This window comes from Panthera pardus, unplaced genomic scaffold (assembly GCF_024362965.1).
Source record: "Panthera pardus isolate Hobbes unplaced genomic scaffold, ASM2436296v1 HiC_scaffold_13, whole genome shotgun sequence".
Lineage (NCBI taxonomy): Eukaryota > Metazoa > Chordata > Mammalia > Carnivora > Felidae > Panthera > Panthera pardus.
The window spans coordinates 53672966-53690053 of NW_026526688.1; the positions used below are offsets into that span (position 1 = coordinate 53672966).

Below are 17088 nucleotides of genomic sequence, written 5' to 3' on the forward strand. Positions count from 1 at the left end.
CTATTTTTTCAGCTCTAAAAGCAATTGGTGATTATGTTCTGATATTCAAATCTTCAAAACTCAATTCTCTAACCTATTTCCAACCTCCTTCAAAATCAGGCTAACATTGTAAAGGGAAGGTAGGACATGTCCTAAGGAAATCCTCCTTTTCCACCAAATCTTTGATACTTGAGTACAACAGATTATAGAGATTTCTTCCTTTAAAGGCTTCAACCTGTCTCCCCAGCCTCCCAGAGAGGACCTAAATCCAGCAAATGTGTTATAGAGAAAACTGATTTTTAATTTGATGCTCATTTAGTGTCTCATCTATCAATCTGGTCTCCTGTATACACTAAGAAGCTTCAGGCTTCTCGTTCTCCAACAGAGGCTTTCTAACTGGGATGGCCAAGTTGATCCTCAATTTGTATTCAGAATCATCACATTACAGGGAACAATCACTTTTGTTCCCGGGGAAAAAGTACTGATATTTCTCATTGTTTTCCTTTCCTTGTAGTTTTTAAGTCTTTTAATCTTCATTTCCTTCATAGTTCTCTGATACTTTAAACATATAATTAAAAAATGTGTTTGGTATTGCACAATTGTTTTTATTGTTGTTTTCAGTGGGGGAAAAAACTTATCTACCAAGACCTACCTAGAAATGAAAGCATTTTCTTTATCTCATTTTATAACCAAAGAAACACCAAAGGTTGAGAGACAATTCTTATTATCATCCTGTTCTTTCTTTTTTTTGTTTGGAAAATTGAGGTACATTTAAGTAATTTAATGATGGGAAAGGTCAGTGGTAAAGAAAAGCTCAAACAAACAAAAACTGGCACCTCCTGACTTTCACTTTCCTCATTACACAAAGATTAGTACTATAACAGTCAGGATTGAGTCAGAAAAAGTAAAACCACATCAGCAATTTTAGGAGCACCTGGGTGGCTCAGTCAGTTGGGCATCTGACTTTGGCTCAGGTCATGATCTCATGGTCTGTGGGTTTGAGCCCCACATCAGGCTCTGTGCTGACAGCTCAGAGCCTGGAGTCTGGTTTGGATTCTGTCTCTCTCTCTCTCTCTTTCTAATCCTCCCAAGCTCGCACTCTGTCTCTCACACTTTCTCAAAAATAAATTACATTACAAAAAGAAAAAGTAAAAACACATCAGTAATTTTAGAGGGATAGAATTAAGTACAAGAATTGGGTAAATAGATATTGAAGAACAAGAAAAGGGAGTCATGTGCTACTAACTTGTTAGCAGGTATGAAATACTAACTGTTAAAAGGTGATTTCTTTCAAGGAGCTAAGGAGCAAAGGGAAGAGCTTGAGGGTTACTGAAATCTAGAAGACTGTAGGTCTGACTGCGTGGATCTGAGACCCAGAACTCTGACAGTAGGTAGTGCTAAGCTGGTGCAGAAGATTTGGGATACTGGTAGGAAGCTCAACGATCTGCAACTCGGACCTCTCAGGATAACACACTGATGCTGGATGACAGTGAAGTTGGTCTGCAGTGAACTTAAAAAATATACATAAATAAGTAAAGAAATAAGTATTTTCAATAAATATTTTAGTGAAAAAATATGTAAACGAAGTATAACTGACAGTGTAAAATATGTTATTGAAGTGTTATTGACATACAGGAAGCAAACAGATCTCCCAGGTTTCCAAACTCTCACTCATTCCCCTTATTGCAGATCCCTATAGGAAGAGGGCCTGGTACAGCAGAATACGGTCCCTGTGATGAAGTGTACAAAATGGGAAGGGGATTTGAAGCTGTGTAACTTGAAAACTGGTACACAACCCATGTGCCATGCTTTTTCCCAGAAAATATAAAGAAAGAAATTTTAGGCAAAATGGATCTTCTAATTGTTTAAAATAATGAAGAACAAGTAGAAACATTCCAGGAAGAACCTTGTTTAATGCATACTTATTTGGGTACATTTTTTACTAGTGATGGCCTTTGTTTCCCACCTTTACCCTGTTGAAGTGATAGGCTAGCTTGACTTTGAAGTCTTTGTGGTGGTTTTGAGGGTTGAGCTTTTTGTTGTTTTGCAGATTGAGTTGAAACCTTACTCACTTGTCTTGAAGGAGCCGTACTCTCTTGTCTTAAAGTAGCCTTACTCTCTTGTCTTGAAGGAGCCCTACTCTCTTGTCTTGAAGGAGCCCTACTCTCTTGTCTTGAAGGAGCCCTACTCTCTTGTCTTGAAGGGGGCCTACTCTCTTGTCTTGAAGGAGCCCTACTCTCTTGTCTTGAAGGGGGCCTACTCTCTTGTCTTGAAGGAGCCTTACTCTCTTGTCTTGAAGGAGCCTCACTCTCTTGTCGTGAAGGAGCCTTACTCTCTGGTTTTGGAGGAACATTTTGTTCTGGTTTTGCAGGTTGAGTAGGAACATTTAGCATCTGTTTTGAAGGAACCTTTTGCACTTGTTTTAAAGGAAACTTTTGTGTTTGTTTTGCACTTTCAGCTTCCTTTTCCTTTGATTTTTTCTTCATGCAAAGACAAATAAGACAACATAATAAGAGAAGTAACCAAAGAAGTGAGAATGCTAGCAAGTAACCCCTCTTTATTTTTTCTCTCTTCGGGGGTGGTCCACTATCAACACTACCTCCATTGCCCCGTTTTAGGCAGTTGGGTGGATCCCACAAATAGTTGCAATGGCAGTGATGTTTATTGTTGCAAATTCCCCTCAAGTTACAGAATTTAGGTGAACAACTACTATCCAAGCGAGATATATGGACACACTGCCTGTCAATGCAGAGATGTTCTGGGCCACACTCTGTGCCATCTTTCACTTCACCAATATCAGGTATGGGCATCCCAGAGTGGTAGTCAATACCCCAGCAGACGCCGTCATTGGAGTGAAATTGATGCACAGTATAATGTTCGTGCAGAGTGGGAATTTCTGTCACATTCTTACACTGAACTCTGCCACACAGGCTGTCTGAGATATTACATTTTATATATACACCGTTTTTGAGACCACAGTTACCAAAACGATCACCAAGAGTGTTTATTTTTTTGTAGCAACTCTGACTTGCACTCGTTGCCTCTTGTCCAAAAAGCTGCTTACACTGTTCATTGCGGTCATTACAGTTCTTCTCATAGCAATAGGCACTTTCGTTACAAGGAATTCCATCCTCCACATAGACATCATCTGGGCACATGTAGGATATGCCATCGCACCACTCTGGAAGATCACATTCATTGACCTGCTTTCTACATATTTTTCCTGATGGTAATAACTGGCAGTCCTTGCAACAAAGCCCAAAAGCACACGTAGACCCAAAGCTCAAAGTGCAGTTTGACAGACAGCAGGCATCTTTTGCACAACTCTGTAAAGGTCCACAGTCACACTCCTCTTCATCTTCAACAATACCATTCCCACAACGTGTCTGTGAAAATATGTCCTTTGTGTGTATAGTGTAGAACAAACATTTTACCTGGTGTATAGAATATCTCCAAAAATAAGAATAACTACAATTGCTAAATTTAGTTATTGGTGGGTTTGAAAAATGCATTATGCATTTAGGCACTGCACATGTACAAAAGTCAGTATCGTGAATCATACCCAAATTATGACCAATATGATGAGCCATTGCAATTGCAACAGTGCCCAAGGTTTTTTCTACATTAGTAACAATTGCACAATTAATGTGTGATTGACACAGTCCTTGAACGTAGCCTAAGCCACTCATTCCTCGTACTGTCTTATTTATAAAAAGATGTATAGTATCATGTGGTAGGCGGATATCAAGGTTTTCCTTTTTCCAAAGGCAAAAATATTTCAGAGATCTCCTTATATCATTTACTTCAATGTAGTTTTTTTCAGTCCAGAACTCCAAACCAAACAATAGCAATTTAAGACCCAAGATGTCATAAATGGAATCCACTATATTTACAATAGTATACAGGTCTTCATTAAACTTTGAAACGTTCTTATTTATATGAAGATATAAACTATGGTCCACCACCACTGCTATTTCAATAACAAACATATGGAGCCACCAGCCCATATAAGAACTTTGTTTCTGAGTAGAATTATTAATCTCTTGAGACTCCCATTGGGGTACAATTTTCTCTCGAATAAAGTCAGAGTTCATGATTGGGAATTGGGTCTCCTCACTCTCCATTTTATATACCAGATGTTCAAATTTAGTAGAAAAAGTCATGGGCTCAATTTCATAAGCAATGTCATTTATCTGTAACAATCCTCGAAAACCACCAAAACAGTAACTGAGGGCGACCAGGGATTCTGGGTCTCCCTCCACATAACCATGATAGTAGCAGTCATTCTGAACAAAAGGTTGGTCCTCAAGGAGAGCACCCTGGTCTGTATAGGTGAACACTGGGAGGTGTCTGGACAGCAAATGCTTCTTGACCTTTATATGGACAATGTGTCTCTTGCCCCCAAAATGCAGGCTGTAAGAGAGCCAGCCTGAAGGCTTCATGCCTCTTCCAGTGCCAGGTATCCTCAAAGGAATCACCACTTCTGGAGGACTATTATATTGGGGGTGCTCAGCCTGGGTGTGTCCACAAAAGAACAGACACACCCCAAACCAGTGTAGCAGAAATATGATCCTCATGTATAGCAGACCTTTAATCACAGTCATTATGAAGCCACCATTATGAAAATATTGGTCCAGATGCTCTGGCTTCTTATCCTGAGCTGGTCAATATGAAGGGCTAATCATTTGGGATCTGTGTTCTGGCAGAGTTGAACCATTACAGTATCACCCCTATAAGTAAAACAAAAAGCAACATGTGGATGGAAGTGGTTATGCCTGGTGAAGAAAAAGAAAAAGGCATGCAATAAAAGTAATTAGTGTTTGCTCAAGGAATAACCCAGGAAACTTCCTAGAATTTGCTCTTAAGAATTAATCCAGCAAAAAGGGACTCAGGGTATATAGAAGAATGAAAACTGGCTACATATTTATAGTTATTAAACCTAGATGATGGGAAAATAAGGATTTATTGTACTATTCTATAAATATGCATATGCATGAACATTTCCAAAATTAATAGTTAAAACAGAAGGGTCTTAGGGTTAGGTGACCATATATTGCTGAGATTGTCTCAATTTACACATGTTAAATTGGCATAAATAGTAATACCTCTTTCTGTTTTTCAAACTCAACTGATTAGTTAAGAGACATTTTTTTTTGTAAAAAGCACTTATAATATTTTTTAATATTATGATATTTTAATATTAATTTAATATAAATATAATTTAATATTAATTTAATATTAATTTTAATATTTTTCATGGTGCTTACCACATACCTCCCTGAAGCAAAAAGGTTTATTTCTTTTTTCTTCCTTAAATTATTCTTACTAGGCTTATCAGACTAGAAATACTCAAGAGCATTATTTGTGCCTTTCACAAATGTTGGTATCTCCTATAATGCCTATCTTAATTCTTTACATAATAAAAAATGGTTGACTTGACTTTTATTGTTCTTTGGAATGTTACTCAATAGTGTTTATACTTTATTACATTTTTAATATAGAACATCATTCAAAAAAATTGGCCAATTTAATTTCTGCAACAAGGTCATATAAACTCAGTTTCTCTGCTTGTTCCCTCTAAATGTAACTAAATACCATGAAAACATTCAATGAGAGGGAGAAGGTGGGCCAACATGGCAGGGAAATAGAGGTATCTGTACTTCCCGCATCTCTCAAACAAAGAAGTACTCAAGCTAAAGGACTTTGAACCCCAGAAGTCTGGGAGGAAAAGAGACTGAGTCTTAAAAGGAGATACCGGGACATCCTTGATGGGATATAGGTGGGTGATTGTGAACTGGAGGAGATAAAACGGGCTGCATAGGCATCAAGGGGAAGGATCCCCTTTTGTGGAAAAACAAAGGGAAGAGAAAGAGTGGCTGGGGAAGCATAGGACTGTATCTGGACAAGAGATAAACCTTGGACTGGGACTGAGAGAGATCCCATAGTTAACTGTGGGGCTTTCTTTGGACTGGGGCCAGCTGCCCCATTGGCGCACCTGGGGAGGGGACCCAGGTTCTGTGGTAGGTCAGGGTGCAGGCTGCAGTAGGAGAAAGTGGTCCCCTCCCTGGAGTGCTGTGGGATAGAACAAAGCCTGCTGTGTCTGCCACCCCCAGGCTTGGCAGCTATGTCAGCGGTGCAGTCCACAGCTGGAAGTGCTCCCTGAAGTGCTGCGGCATAGGAAAAGCCAGCTGGGACCACATCTCAAGCTGCACAGAGAGGCACCTCCCCAGTGCGAGAGTGCACAGAGTGGGACTTTGAATTCTAACAAAGCACAGGGTCAGGGGAGTCAGTGAAGCCAGAAGGACTGCCCCCCTTTGCACCTGCAACACAGTAAGGACAATTTGAACGGAGTCCACCAGGTCATGGAGAATGGACTGGGTATCGCCATTTCCCCCCCTCCACCCCCACCACCACCAAGGCAGGACCTATAGTGGAGGTGGGACCAGCCTACAGCAAAGCACTCCCCTCCATGCTGGGTAACTGTGCATCTGCTGTAGCAGATAGATGCTGTGCAACCAGATGGCTCCATCATCCAGACCAGTGATGCTGCCTAGCCTGGATTAATTCCAGGACAATTTTTGTTATTTAGATGTATTCTCCCTTCTTCTCTCTTCCCTCCTCTAGCTGGTTACACTGGTTGTTGGTTTGTTTAAGCAGACATATTGAATCCATTCTCTTCATACATGTTCTACACCTCCTTCTGTGCTTTCCTTTCTCTCTCTCTGGAATAATCAAGCCGTATAGTTTCTCTGTCTGGGTACGTTTACCTTCGTCCCCGCTCCCTCCTTCTTTATTTTCCTTTCTCTCCTTGGTTTAAGCCATTTAGTCTCTCGGCCTGTCAATGTTTATTTTCTCTTTGTCCCTGCCCCTGTCATTTCTCTCTTTCTATGTGTTCTTCCATCAGCACTGCCTCTACTCTGTTCTTTACTTGTACTTGTTTCTGTTTTTTTGCGTTTGGATTGTTTTTGGTTGTGTGTGTGCTTTGTGTGTGTGTGTGTGTGTGTGTGTGTGTGTGTGTATCTGTTAACTTGTTTGTTTTATTTGTGTGTTTGCGTGTCTTTGTTTCGTGTTCATCTGTTTGTTTTCCTTTCTAGGGTTACTTCAAGGAAAAAAAATCAAAGCACACCTCGTGGTGGGTCCAAAACATCATTACGAGTAAAGAAATAAAATAACCAAAGACACAACAACAGAAAGAAAGTAACACTCTCCAAAAAACCCCTCCTAAAGGGCCAGGCCCTGGATAGTAGATGATCACCCTTTAATACAGCATTGCTCACAGATGCAGAGCACATAACAAGCTTTTAAAACTCATAATGGACAGAAAACCAGCCAAAATTATGAAATGGGAGAATTCCCTCAAAAGAAATTCCAGAAAGAAGTGACAGCTAAAGAAATGATCAAAGCAGATATAAGCAATATAACGGAACAAGAATTTAGAATAATAGTCATAAGATTAATCATTGGATTTGAAAAAGGCATAGAAGACAGCAGAAAATCTATTACTGCAGAGATCAAGGAACTAAAAAACAATCATGATGAATTAAAAGATGCTATAAATGAAATGCAAAATAAAAGGGAGGCAGCCACAGTGTGGATTGAAGAGGCAGAGGGGCAAATAGGTGAATTAGAAGATAAAGTTATGGAAAAAGAGGAAGCTGAGAAAAAGAGAGATAAAAAAAAAATCCAGGATCCTGAGGGGAGAATTAGAAAACTAAGTGATGCAATCAAATGGAACAATATCCGTATCATAGGAATTCCAGAAGAAGAGAGAGAGAAAGGGGCTGAAGGTGTACTTGAACAAATCACAGCTGAGAACTTCCCTGATCTGGGGAAGGAAAAAGGCATTGATATCCAAGAGGCACAGAGAACTCCCTTCAGATGTAACTTGAATCGATCTTCTGCACGACATATCATAGGGAAACTGCCAAATACAAGGATAAAGAGAAAATTCTGAAAGCAGCTAGGGAGAAACATTCTCTAACATATAAACAGACCGATAAGATTTGTGACCGATCTCTCTACTGAAACTTGGCAGGCCAGAAAGGAATGGCAGGAAATCTTCAATGTGATGAACAGAAAAAAATATGCGCCCAAAATCCTTTATCCAGCAAGTCTGTCATTCAGAACAGAAGGAGAGATAAAGGTCTTCCCAAACAAACAAAAACTGAAGGAATTCGTCACCACTAAACCAGCCCTACAAGAGATCCTAAGGGAGATCCTGTGAGACAAACTACCAGAAACATCGCTACAAGCATGAAACCTACAGACATCACAATGACTCTAAACCCATAACTTCCTATAAATAACACTGAACGTAAATAGACTAAATGCGCCAATCAAAAGACATAGGGTATCAGAATGGATAAAAAACAAGACCAATCTATTTACTGTCTACAAGAGACCCATTTTAGACCTGAGGACACCTTCAGATTGAAAGTGAGGGGATGGAGAACTATTTATCACGCAACTGGAAGTCAAAAGAAAGCTGGAGTAGCCATACTTATATCAGACAAACTAGACTTTAAATTAAGGCTGTAACAAGAGATGAAGAAGGGCATTATATAATCATTACAGGGTCTATCCACGAGGAAGAGCTAACAATTATAAAGGTCTATGTACCGAATATGGGAGCCCCCAAATATATAAAATAATTGCTCACAAACATAAGCATCCTTATTGATCACAATATGGTAATTGCAGGGGACTTTAACACTCCACTTACAGAAATGGATAGATCATCTAGACACACGGTCAAAAAAGAAACAAGGGCCCCGAATGATACATTGGATCAGATGGACTTGACAGATATATTTAGAACTCTGCATCCCAAAGCAACAGAATATACTTTCTTCTCGAGTGCACATGCAACATTCTCCAAGATAGATCACATACTGGGTCACAAAACAGCCCTTCATAAGTATACAAGATTTGAGATCATACCATGCATACTTTCAGACCAGAATTCTATGAAGCTTGAAATCAGCCACAGGAAAAAGTCTGGAAAACCTCCAAAAGCATGGAGGTTAAAGAACACCCTACTAAAGAATGAATGGGTCAACCAGGCAATTAGAGAAGAAATTTAAAAATATACGGAAACAAATGAAAATGAAAATACAACAATCCAAATGCTTTGGGATGCAGCGAAGGCAGTCCTGAGAGGAAAATACATTGCAATCCAGGCCTATCTCAAGAAACGGGAAAAATCCCAAATACAAAATCTAACAGCACACCTGAAGGAAATAGAAGCAGAACAGCAAAGACAGCCTAAATCCAGCAGAAGAACAGAAATAATAAAGATCAGAGCAGAAATAAACAATGTACAATCTAAAAAAACTGTAGAGCAGATCAATGAAACCAAGAGTTGGTGTTTTGAAAAAATAAACAAAATTGATAAACCTCTAGCCAGGCTTCTCAAAAAGAAAAGGGAGATGACCCAAATAGATAAAATCATGAATGAAAATGGAATGATTACAACCAATCCCTCAGAGATACAAACAATTATCAGGGAATACTATGAAAAACTATATGCCAACAAACTGTACAACCTGGAAGAAATGGACAAATTCCTAAGCACCCACACACTTCCTAAACTCAATCAGGAGGAAATAGAAAGCTTGAACAGACCCATAACCAGCGAGGAAAATGAATCAGTTATCAAAAATCTCCCAACAAATAAGAGTCCAGGACCAGATGGCTTCCCAGGGGAGTTCTACCAGATGTTTAAAGCAGACATAATACCTATCCTTCTCAAGCTATTCCAAAAAATAGAAAGGGAAGGAAAACTTCCAGACTCCTTCTATGAAGCCAGTATTACTTTGATTCCTAAACCAGACAAAGACCCAGTAAAAAAGAGAACTACAGGCCAATATCCCTGATGAATATTGATGCAAAAATTCTCAATAAGATACTAGCAAATCGAATTCAACAGCATATAAAAAGAATTATTCACCGTGATCAAGTGGGATTCATTCCTGGGCTGCAGGGCTGGTTCAACATTCGCAAATCAATCAACGTGATACATCACATTAATAAAAGAAAAGATAAGAACCATATGATCCTGTCAATCTATGCAGAAAAAGCATTTGACAAAATTCAGCATCCTTTCTTAATAAAAACCCTCAAGAAAGTCAGGATAGAAGGAACATACTTAAACATCATAAAAGCCATTCATGAAAAGCCCACAGCTAACATCATCCTCAATGGGGAAACACTGAGAGCTTTTTCCCTGATATCAGGAACACGACAGGGATGTCCACTGTGACTGCTGTTGTTTAACATAGTGTTGGAAGTTCTAGCATCACCAATCAGACAACAAAAGGAAATCGAAGGCATCAAAATTGGCAAAGATGAAGTCAAGCTTTCATTTTTTGCAGATGACATGATACTATATGTGGAAAATCCGATAGACTCCAACGAAAGTCTGCTAGAACTGATACATGAATTCAGCAAAGTTGCAGGATACAAAATTAATGTACAGAAATCAGTTTCATTCTTATACACTAACAATGAAGCAACAGAAAGACAAATAAAGAAACTGATCCCATTCACAATTGCACCAAGAAGCATAAAATACCTAGGAATAAACCTAACCAAAGATGTAAAAGATCTGTATGCTGAAAACTATAGAAAGCTTATGAAGGAAATTGAAGAAGATTTAAAGAAATGGAAAAACATTCCGTGCTCATGGATTGGAAGAAAAAATATTGTTAAAATGTCAATACTACCCAAAGCTATCTACACATTCAATGCAATCCCAATCAAAATTGCACCAGCATTCTTCTCAAAACTAGAACAAGCAATCCTAAAATTTGTATGGAACCACAAAAGGCACTGAATAGCCAAAGTAATTTTGAAGAAGACCAAAGCGGGAGGCATCACAATCCCAGACTTTAGCCTCTACTACAAAGCTGTCATCATCAAGACAGCATGGTATTGGCACAAAAACAGACACATAGACCAATGGAATAGAATAGAAACCCCAGAAATAGACCCACAAACGTATGGCCAACTAATCTTTGACAAAGCAGGAAAGAACATCCAATGAAAAAAGACAGTCTCTTTAACAAATGGAGCTGGGAGAACTGGACAGCAACATGCAGAAGGTTGAAACTAGACCACTTTCTCACACCATTCACAAAAATAAACTCAAAAAGGATAAGGACCTGAATGTGAGACAGGAAACCATCAAAACCCTAGAGGAGAAAGCAGGAAAAGACCTCTCTGACCTCAGCCGTAGCAATCTCTTACTTGACACATCCCCAAAGGCAAGGGAATTAAAAGCAAAAATGAACTACTGGGACCTTCTGAAGATAAAAAGCTTCTGCACAGCAAAGGAAACAATCAACAAAACTGAAAGGCAACCAACGGAATGGGAAAAGATATTTGCACATGACCTATCGGACAAACGGCTAGTATCCAAAATCTATAAAGAGCTCACCAAACTCCACACCCGAAAAACAAATAACCCAGTGAAGAAATGGGCAGAAAACATGAATAGACACTTCTCTAAAGAAGACATCCGGATGGCCAACAGGCACAGGAAAAGATGCTCAACGTCGCTCCTCATCAGGGAAATACAAATCGAAACCACACTCAGATATCACCTCACGCCAATCAGAGTGGCCAAAATGAACAAATCAGACTATAGATGCTGGAGAGGATGTGGAGAAACAGGAACCCTCTTGCACTGTTGGTGTAATGCAAATTGGTGCAGCCACTCTGGAAAACAGTGTGAAGGTTCCTCAAAAAATTAAAAATAGACCTACCCTATGACCCAGCAATAGCACTGCTAGGAATTGACCCAAGGGATACAGGAGTACTGATGCATAGGGGCACTTGTACCCCAATGTTTATAGCAGCACTCTCAACAATAGCCAAATTATGGAAAGAGCCTAAATGTCCATCAACTGATGAATGGATAAAGAAATTGTGGTATATATACACAATGGAGTACTATGTGGCAATGAGAAAGAATGAAATATGGCCCTTTGTAGCAACATGGATGGAACTGGAGAGTGTGATGCTAAGTGAAATAAGCCATACAGAGAAAGACAGATACCATATGTTTTCACTCTTATGTGGATCCTGAGAAACTTAACAGAAAACCATGGGGGAGGGGAAGGAAAAAAAAAGAGGTTAGAGTGGGAGAGAGCCAAAGCATAAGAGACTGTTAAAAACTGAGAACAAACTGAGGGTTGATGGGGGGTGGGAGGGAGGGTAGGGTGGGTGATGGGTATTGAGGAGGGCACCTTTTGGGATGACCATTGGGTGTTGTATGGAAACCAATTTGGCAATAAATTTCATATATTGAAGAAAAAAAAAAGAAAGCAAAGGAGAAGAAGCAACAAAGCAGACAATGGATTAGTAATGAGAGAGTGTGTTTTCGTGAAAACCAGGAAAAAAAAGTCTTCCATGTCAGGAAGATGAAGAGTGGACTGCCCCTTTGACATGATGGATTAGAAATTATGCAGTACCTTGATAAGAAGAGTTTTACCTTTTTGATAGGCACCGTAGGGCATGAAAGAAAGAAGAGAGCACAGGTGTAAAGATATCCCTTAGAGCAATTGTACTGTCAAGGTTATGAAAGACTATAGGAAGAGGAGTGTTTGTAGTAAAGGCTGTGATTTTAGATGTTGGAGACACAGCATAGTGTGTACAGAAAAGATTGATCCAGTAGAGAAAGGACAAATTATAATGTTGGACCAGGGAGCCAGTAAAGTGGAGAAGGGGATGAGGGGGTCAGAGTCATATACTCAAAGGAAAAAATCTTCGAAAAAAACTGGAGAGGATATTGGAGAAAACCAAACAGAATGATGTTTTAAAATGAAATATCAAACCAAATGAAATAAAATGTTTTTTGCTAGGGTGAAGAAATCCTCAGACCTTTTATTTATAGATTTATCTGTGGTACTATGAGAGATTTTCTTCTCTGTTGGATATTTCTTAGTAAATTCTGAAGCAAGGTTGTCACCTAACAGAACAATGAAGAGAATGTGGGAAGTTCAAAGAGGCTAAAAACATCATTTAGATACCACATTGGTGACTTATTTATCTCTTTCACCATAGCCTCTCTTGTATAGCAAGGTTTACATAAATCTTATTTAAGCAAATAAGTATAAACTTACTTAGATCTATAACCTTATCTCTCAAACTAATTTATATTACATGAAGTAAAAGATCATGATTTTTATTTCTCCCAGTTAAGGTATCCTTTTCCCAGAACCATTATGCCACACAAAATATCTTACAAATAACGACTGTCTAGAAATACATATGAATGCACTGAGTTGGGCTGAGTCACACCTAACATTTACATGTCTGTTTATTCTGTCAATTACTTAATTAGTTGTTATGAATTAAGAAGCTTGAGTTACTAAGCACAGTCTTATTATACTTGAGTAACTAATTTTATGCTGTGGACAAGAAATGATTGCATCAGAAAGTCTGATAATTGCCTATCTTCCCAGAAAATTATGGTATAAAGCCTAGAGGGTTATCTCAAAGCTAAGTGTAGAGCATGGAGAGGTTGCCTTGACTCTGTGATTCTTTAAGTCTGACCTGCATATCTATATCTATCTATATCTGTATCTATATCTATATCTATATCTATATCTATATCTATATCTATATCTCTCTATATATGGAGATATATATAATATACATTATATATAGATGTATAATAATATATAGATGTAATATATAAGAAAACCAATGCAATTACAAAAATTTCTTAGCATTAAAGATATGACAATAGTTTCTACACATCAATTGGAACATCTAGAATTAGAGGAACAGCAGAGAATCCCTTCTCTGACACTTGATGACTTTCAATTAAGGGCTGAAGAACCATCACTGTCCTAGTTATTAAAGAAATTAAAGTGACAAAAATATAATTCTTTTCAGACAGATGTACACTACTCTGCTGGGATTCAAGTATGTGTTAGTCTGCCAGGGCTGCCATATTAAAGTACTACAGACTGGGGGCTAAAACAATGGAAATTTATTTTCTCACAGTTCTGGAGGCTGGAAATCTGAGATCAAGGTATTGGCAGGGTTGATTCTGCTGAGGGGCATGAGGGAAGGTTCTGGATCATTTCTCTCCCAAGCTACCTTTAAGCTCTCTTCTGGCTGAATTTTCACATTACCTTCACTCTGTAAATGTCTGTGTCAAATTTCCCTTTCTTATAAGGATACCAGTCATATTGGATTAGGGCACACCTTAATGGCCTCTTTTCAAGGATCTTTAAGGATCCTTAAAGGATCTCCAAATATAGTCACATTATGACGTACTTGGAGTTTGGACCAACGTATGACTTTTTTAGTGGTGTAATTCATCCTACAATAGTATACTATCATGTTAAGAACAAGAATGTAAATTCTGAAGCAAAAAAGCTAATAAACAGATTGAGTTTATATGCAAATTAGCAAGTTATTTATTACCATTTAGTTATGTGTGTGTGTTTGTTTACACACATGTATAAATATGTTACTTGTACACATATAACATAAATTGATTTATACCATATAAAACACTTTTTTCTTCAGCACGAGTACCATTTTCCTTCCCATATACAACATCTGGAGTAATTTCCATTGAAATAATTGGAAAATAATCAAAAGAATATGGATAAGAGAAAAATAAAATTTTTAAAATTATGATAATTCACTGATTATGCAATGAAAACAGGAAATATAAAGAAAAATGAGAAAACCCAAATTTAGAACTCCTCCCATGTAATTTGCCTGGAAAAAGCATACTTACTATATGGAAATAATTTAGCATAATGCAACAAGCATAGTGCAATTAAGCAAAAAAGGAAATAAAAGGCATTTAGATTGGAAAGAAGAAGTAAAACTTCTTGTGAATGGCATGATCCTGTATACCAAAAGTACTAGGAAACACACTAAAAACTTAAACTAAGTACAGAAATACCACAGGATACAAGATCAATATAAAAAAGTTAAATACATTTCTATGAGCAATGAACAATCAAAAATTGACATTAAGAACACAATTTGTGTAACAGTAGCATAAAAAAATTTAAGTACTTAGAAACATTTAACAAAGACAGGAAAAAAAAAATCAAGATTTGTACACTAAAAATTACAAATCTTTCCTGAGTGAAGCAAAAGAAGATTTAAATAAAATAGATATTCTATGTTCATTGGCTAGTAGATTCACTACTATTAAGGTGGAAATCATTCTCAATTAATGTATAGAGTCACCTCAATCCCTTTCAAAATTTCATCAGGGATTTTTTTTAGATATTGAGTAATTCTAAAATTTACATGGAAAAACAAAACACCTGAAATAGTCAAAACAATTTGGAGAAAAAACAAGGTTGGAGGATTACCACTTCCTGATTCGAAAATATAAACCTGCAGCTATCAAAAAAGTGTGGTAAAGGTGTGAGGATAGACATGTAGATAAATAAAACAGAATTGAAGATGTAGAGATAAATATTAACCCCTATAATCCTTTTTTAGGGTTTTATTTTTAAGGGTTTATTTACTTTTGAGAAAGGGAGCACAGGAGGGGAGGGGCAGAGAGAGAGGAAGACAGAAGATATGAAGCAGGCTCTACCCTGACAACAGTGAGATCAATGCGGGCTTGTACTCAAGAACCATGAGATCCTGACTTGAGCTGAAGTGGGATGTTCAGCCAACTGAGTCACCCGGGTGCCCCTACCCCTATAGTCATTTAATCTTTGATTGGCAAGTAAAAGTTGCCAAGGCTATATATTCAGAAAATGATATTAGAACAATAGTACACATACAAAAAGGTGAATTTAAACCCTTACTGCACACTATATACAAAAGTTATCTTGAAAATGCATTTTAGGAGTTGATATTATTATTTAGGAGCTGATATTATTAAGTGGAGACATGGGTTGTTTCTGACTTCGGCTCCCCTCACAAGAAAACCAACTAGCAACTATCCAAAGACAAAACACCATTGCAAAAGTTTCAGAACCAAGGGCTGAGGCTGAAGCAACCCCTTAGAACACAGAGACCAAGAGAGACCACATTATAAAACAAAGAGCAGTGGCTACACTCTTACTAAATTACCTTGACCCTTGGCCAGCAATCCTTACCCTGGGCCAGCACATTTTCCAGAGAAGGCCCACTTGGGCCTACATTTTCTCTAGTAGGGATTAAGGAGTCCAAGGTGTACATCAAGCTCCACAAGCATTGCAGGGTAATTCCCAGGAAGCCACTTTTGTCTTACCTCATAAGGATCACTGGGGAAATCTGTGGGACTTGGTCACTGAGGATAAGATAGAAATAGAGAAGGGAGCAGGGATTACAGCAACCAGTACTAAGACCTTTGCAAAATACATTCATCTAGGCAACTCCACTTGAGCAGAGATGCCGGTTAGCATCTCATCCCATCTGTAGAGCCAAGCCAGTGACTGTATCTAGCCAGAGAGCTCAGTGTGCAATTTTACCTGGTTTGATTCATCAGATATGCCAGATATGGATCTTGTGCTATGGCCCCACGCAGGCAGTAAAATACATTTCAAGTTCCACCTACTGCTGGAGAGAGCCCCAACTCCACCGACCAAAAAACTTAACCAGAGAATCCAGGCAACTGTGTAGTTCATTCTACAGCTACACTTGTGGCAGCACCCAAAGAGAGAACTCAATCAGTAGTTCTGTTCATCTGTAGGGCCAAGCTGGTAGCCCCATCTAAACAAGGATCTTTGGGCAGTTCCCATTCACATCCCCAGCAAATGAGCTGTAGTGGCCACAGAGCCCATCCTACGGCCTTGCACAGAGAAGCAAATTTGAAGTCTAGCCTGACTGCTTAATATAACTTCCAGTCTCACCTGACCAGAAAGTATGACCAGAAATTCTGGGGTAGCCACAGAGCCAATCCTATAGTCACACTTGGAAAGAGAAACAAACCAGCAGTACCCTGCCTGAAAACAAAACCCAGTTGCCATGCCCATCCAACTATGGAGCCCAGCCAGCAACAGCCCCCCGGGCTCAGAGAATGGGCAATAACCTCACCCAAACGAAAACTACAATAGCCAGCCTTGGCTGCCCAAGGACATGATCTGCTGATGCATATAGAGTCCCAAGCTAAAGTGACTGGTGAAGGATTAT

At 38.6% G+C, this 17088-nt stretch overlaps 1 protein-coding gene across 2 annotated transcripts in view; it reads right to left on the reverse strand.

Moving 5' to 3' along the window:
* Positions 1-1872: 1872 nt before the first annotated feature.
* ADAM29 (ADAM metallopeptidase domain 29) overlaps positions 1873-17088 on the reverse strand; it is a 77044-nt gene continuing 61828 nt past the window's right edge. For both annotated transcript variants that reach the window (XM_019440961.2, XM_019440960.2), the window contains one exon: positions 1873-4709. In XM_019440961.2, the coding sequence (XP_019296506.2) occupies positions 1902-4583 (2682 nt within the window). In that variant the 5' untranslated portion in view covers positions 4584-4709 and the 3' untranslated portion in view covers positions 1873-1901. The remainder of the gene's footprint in view (positions 4710-17088) is intronic.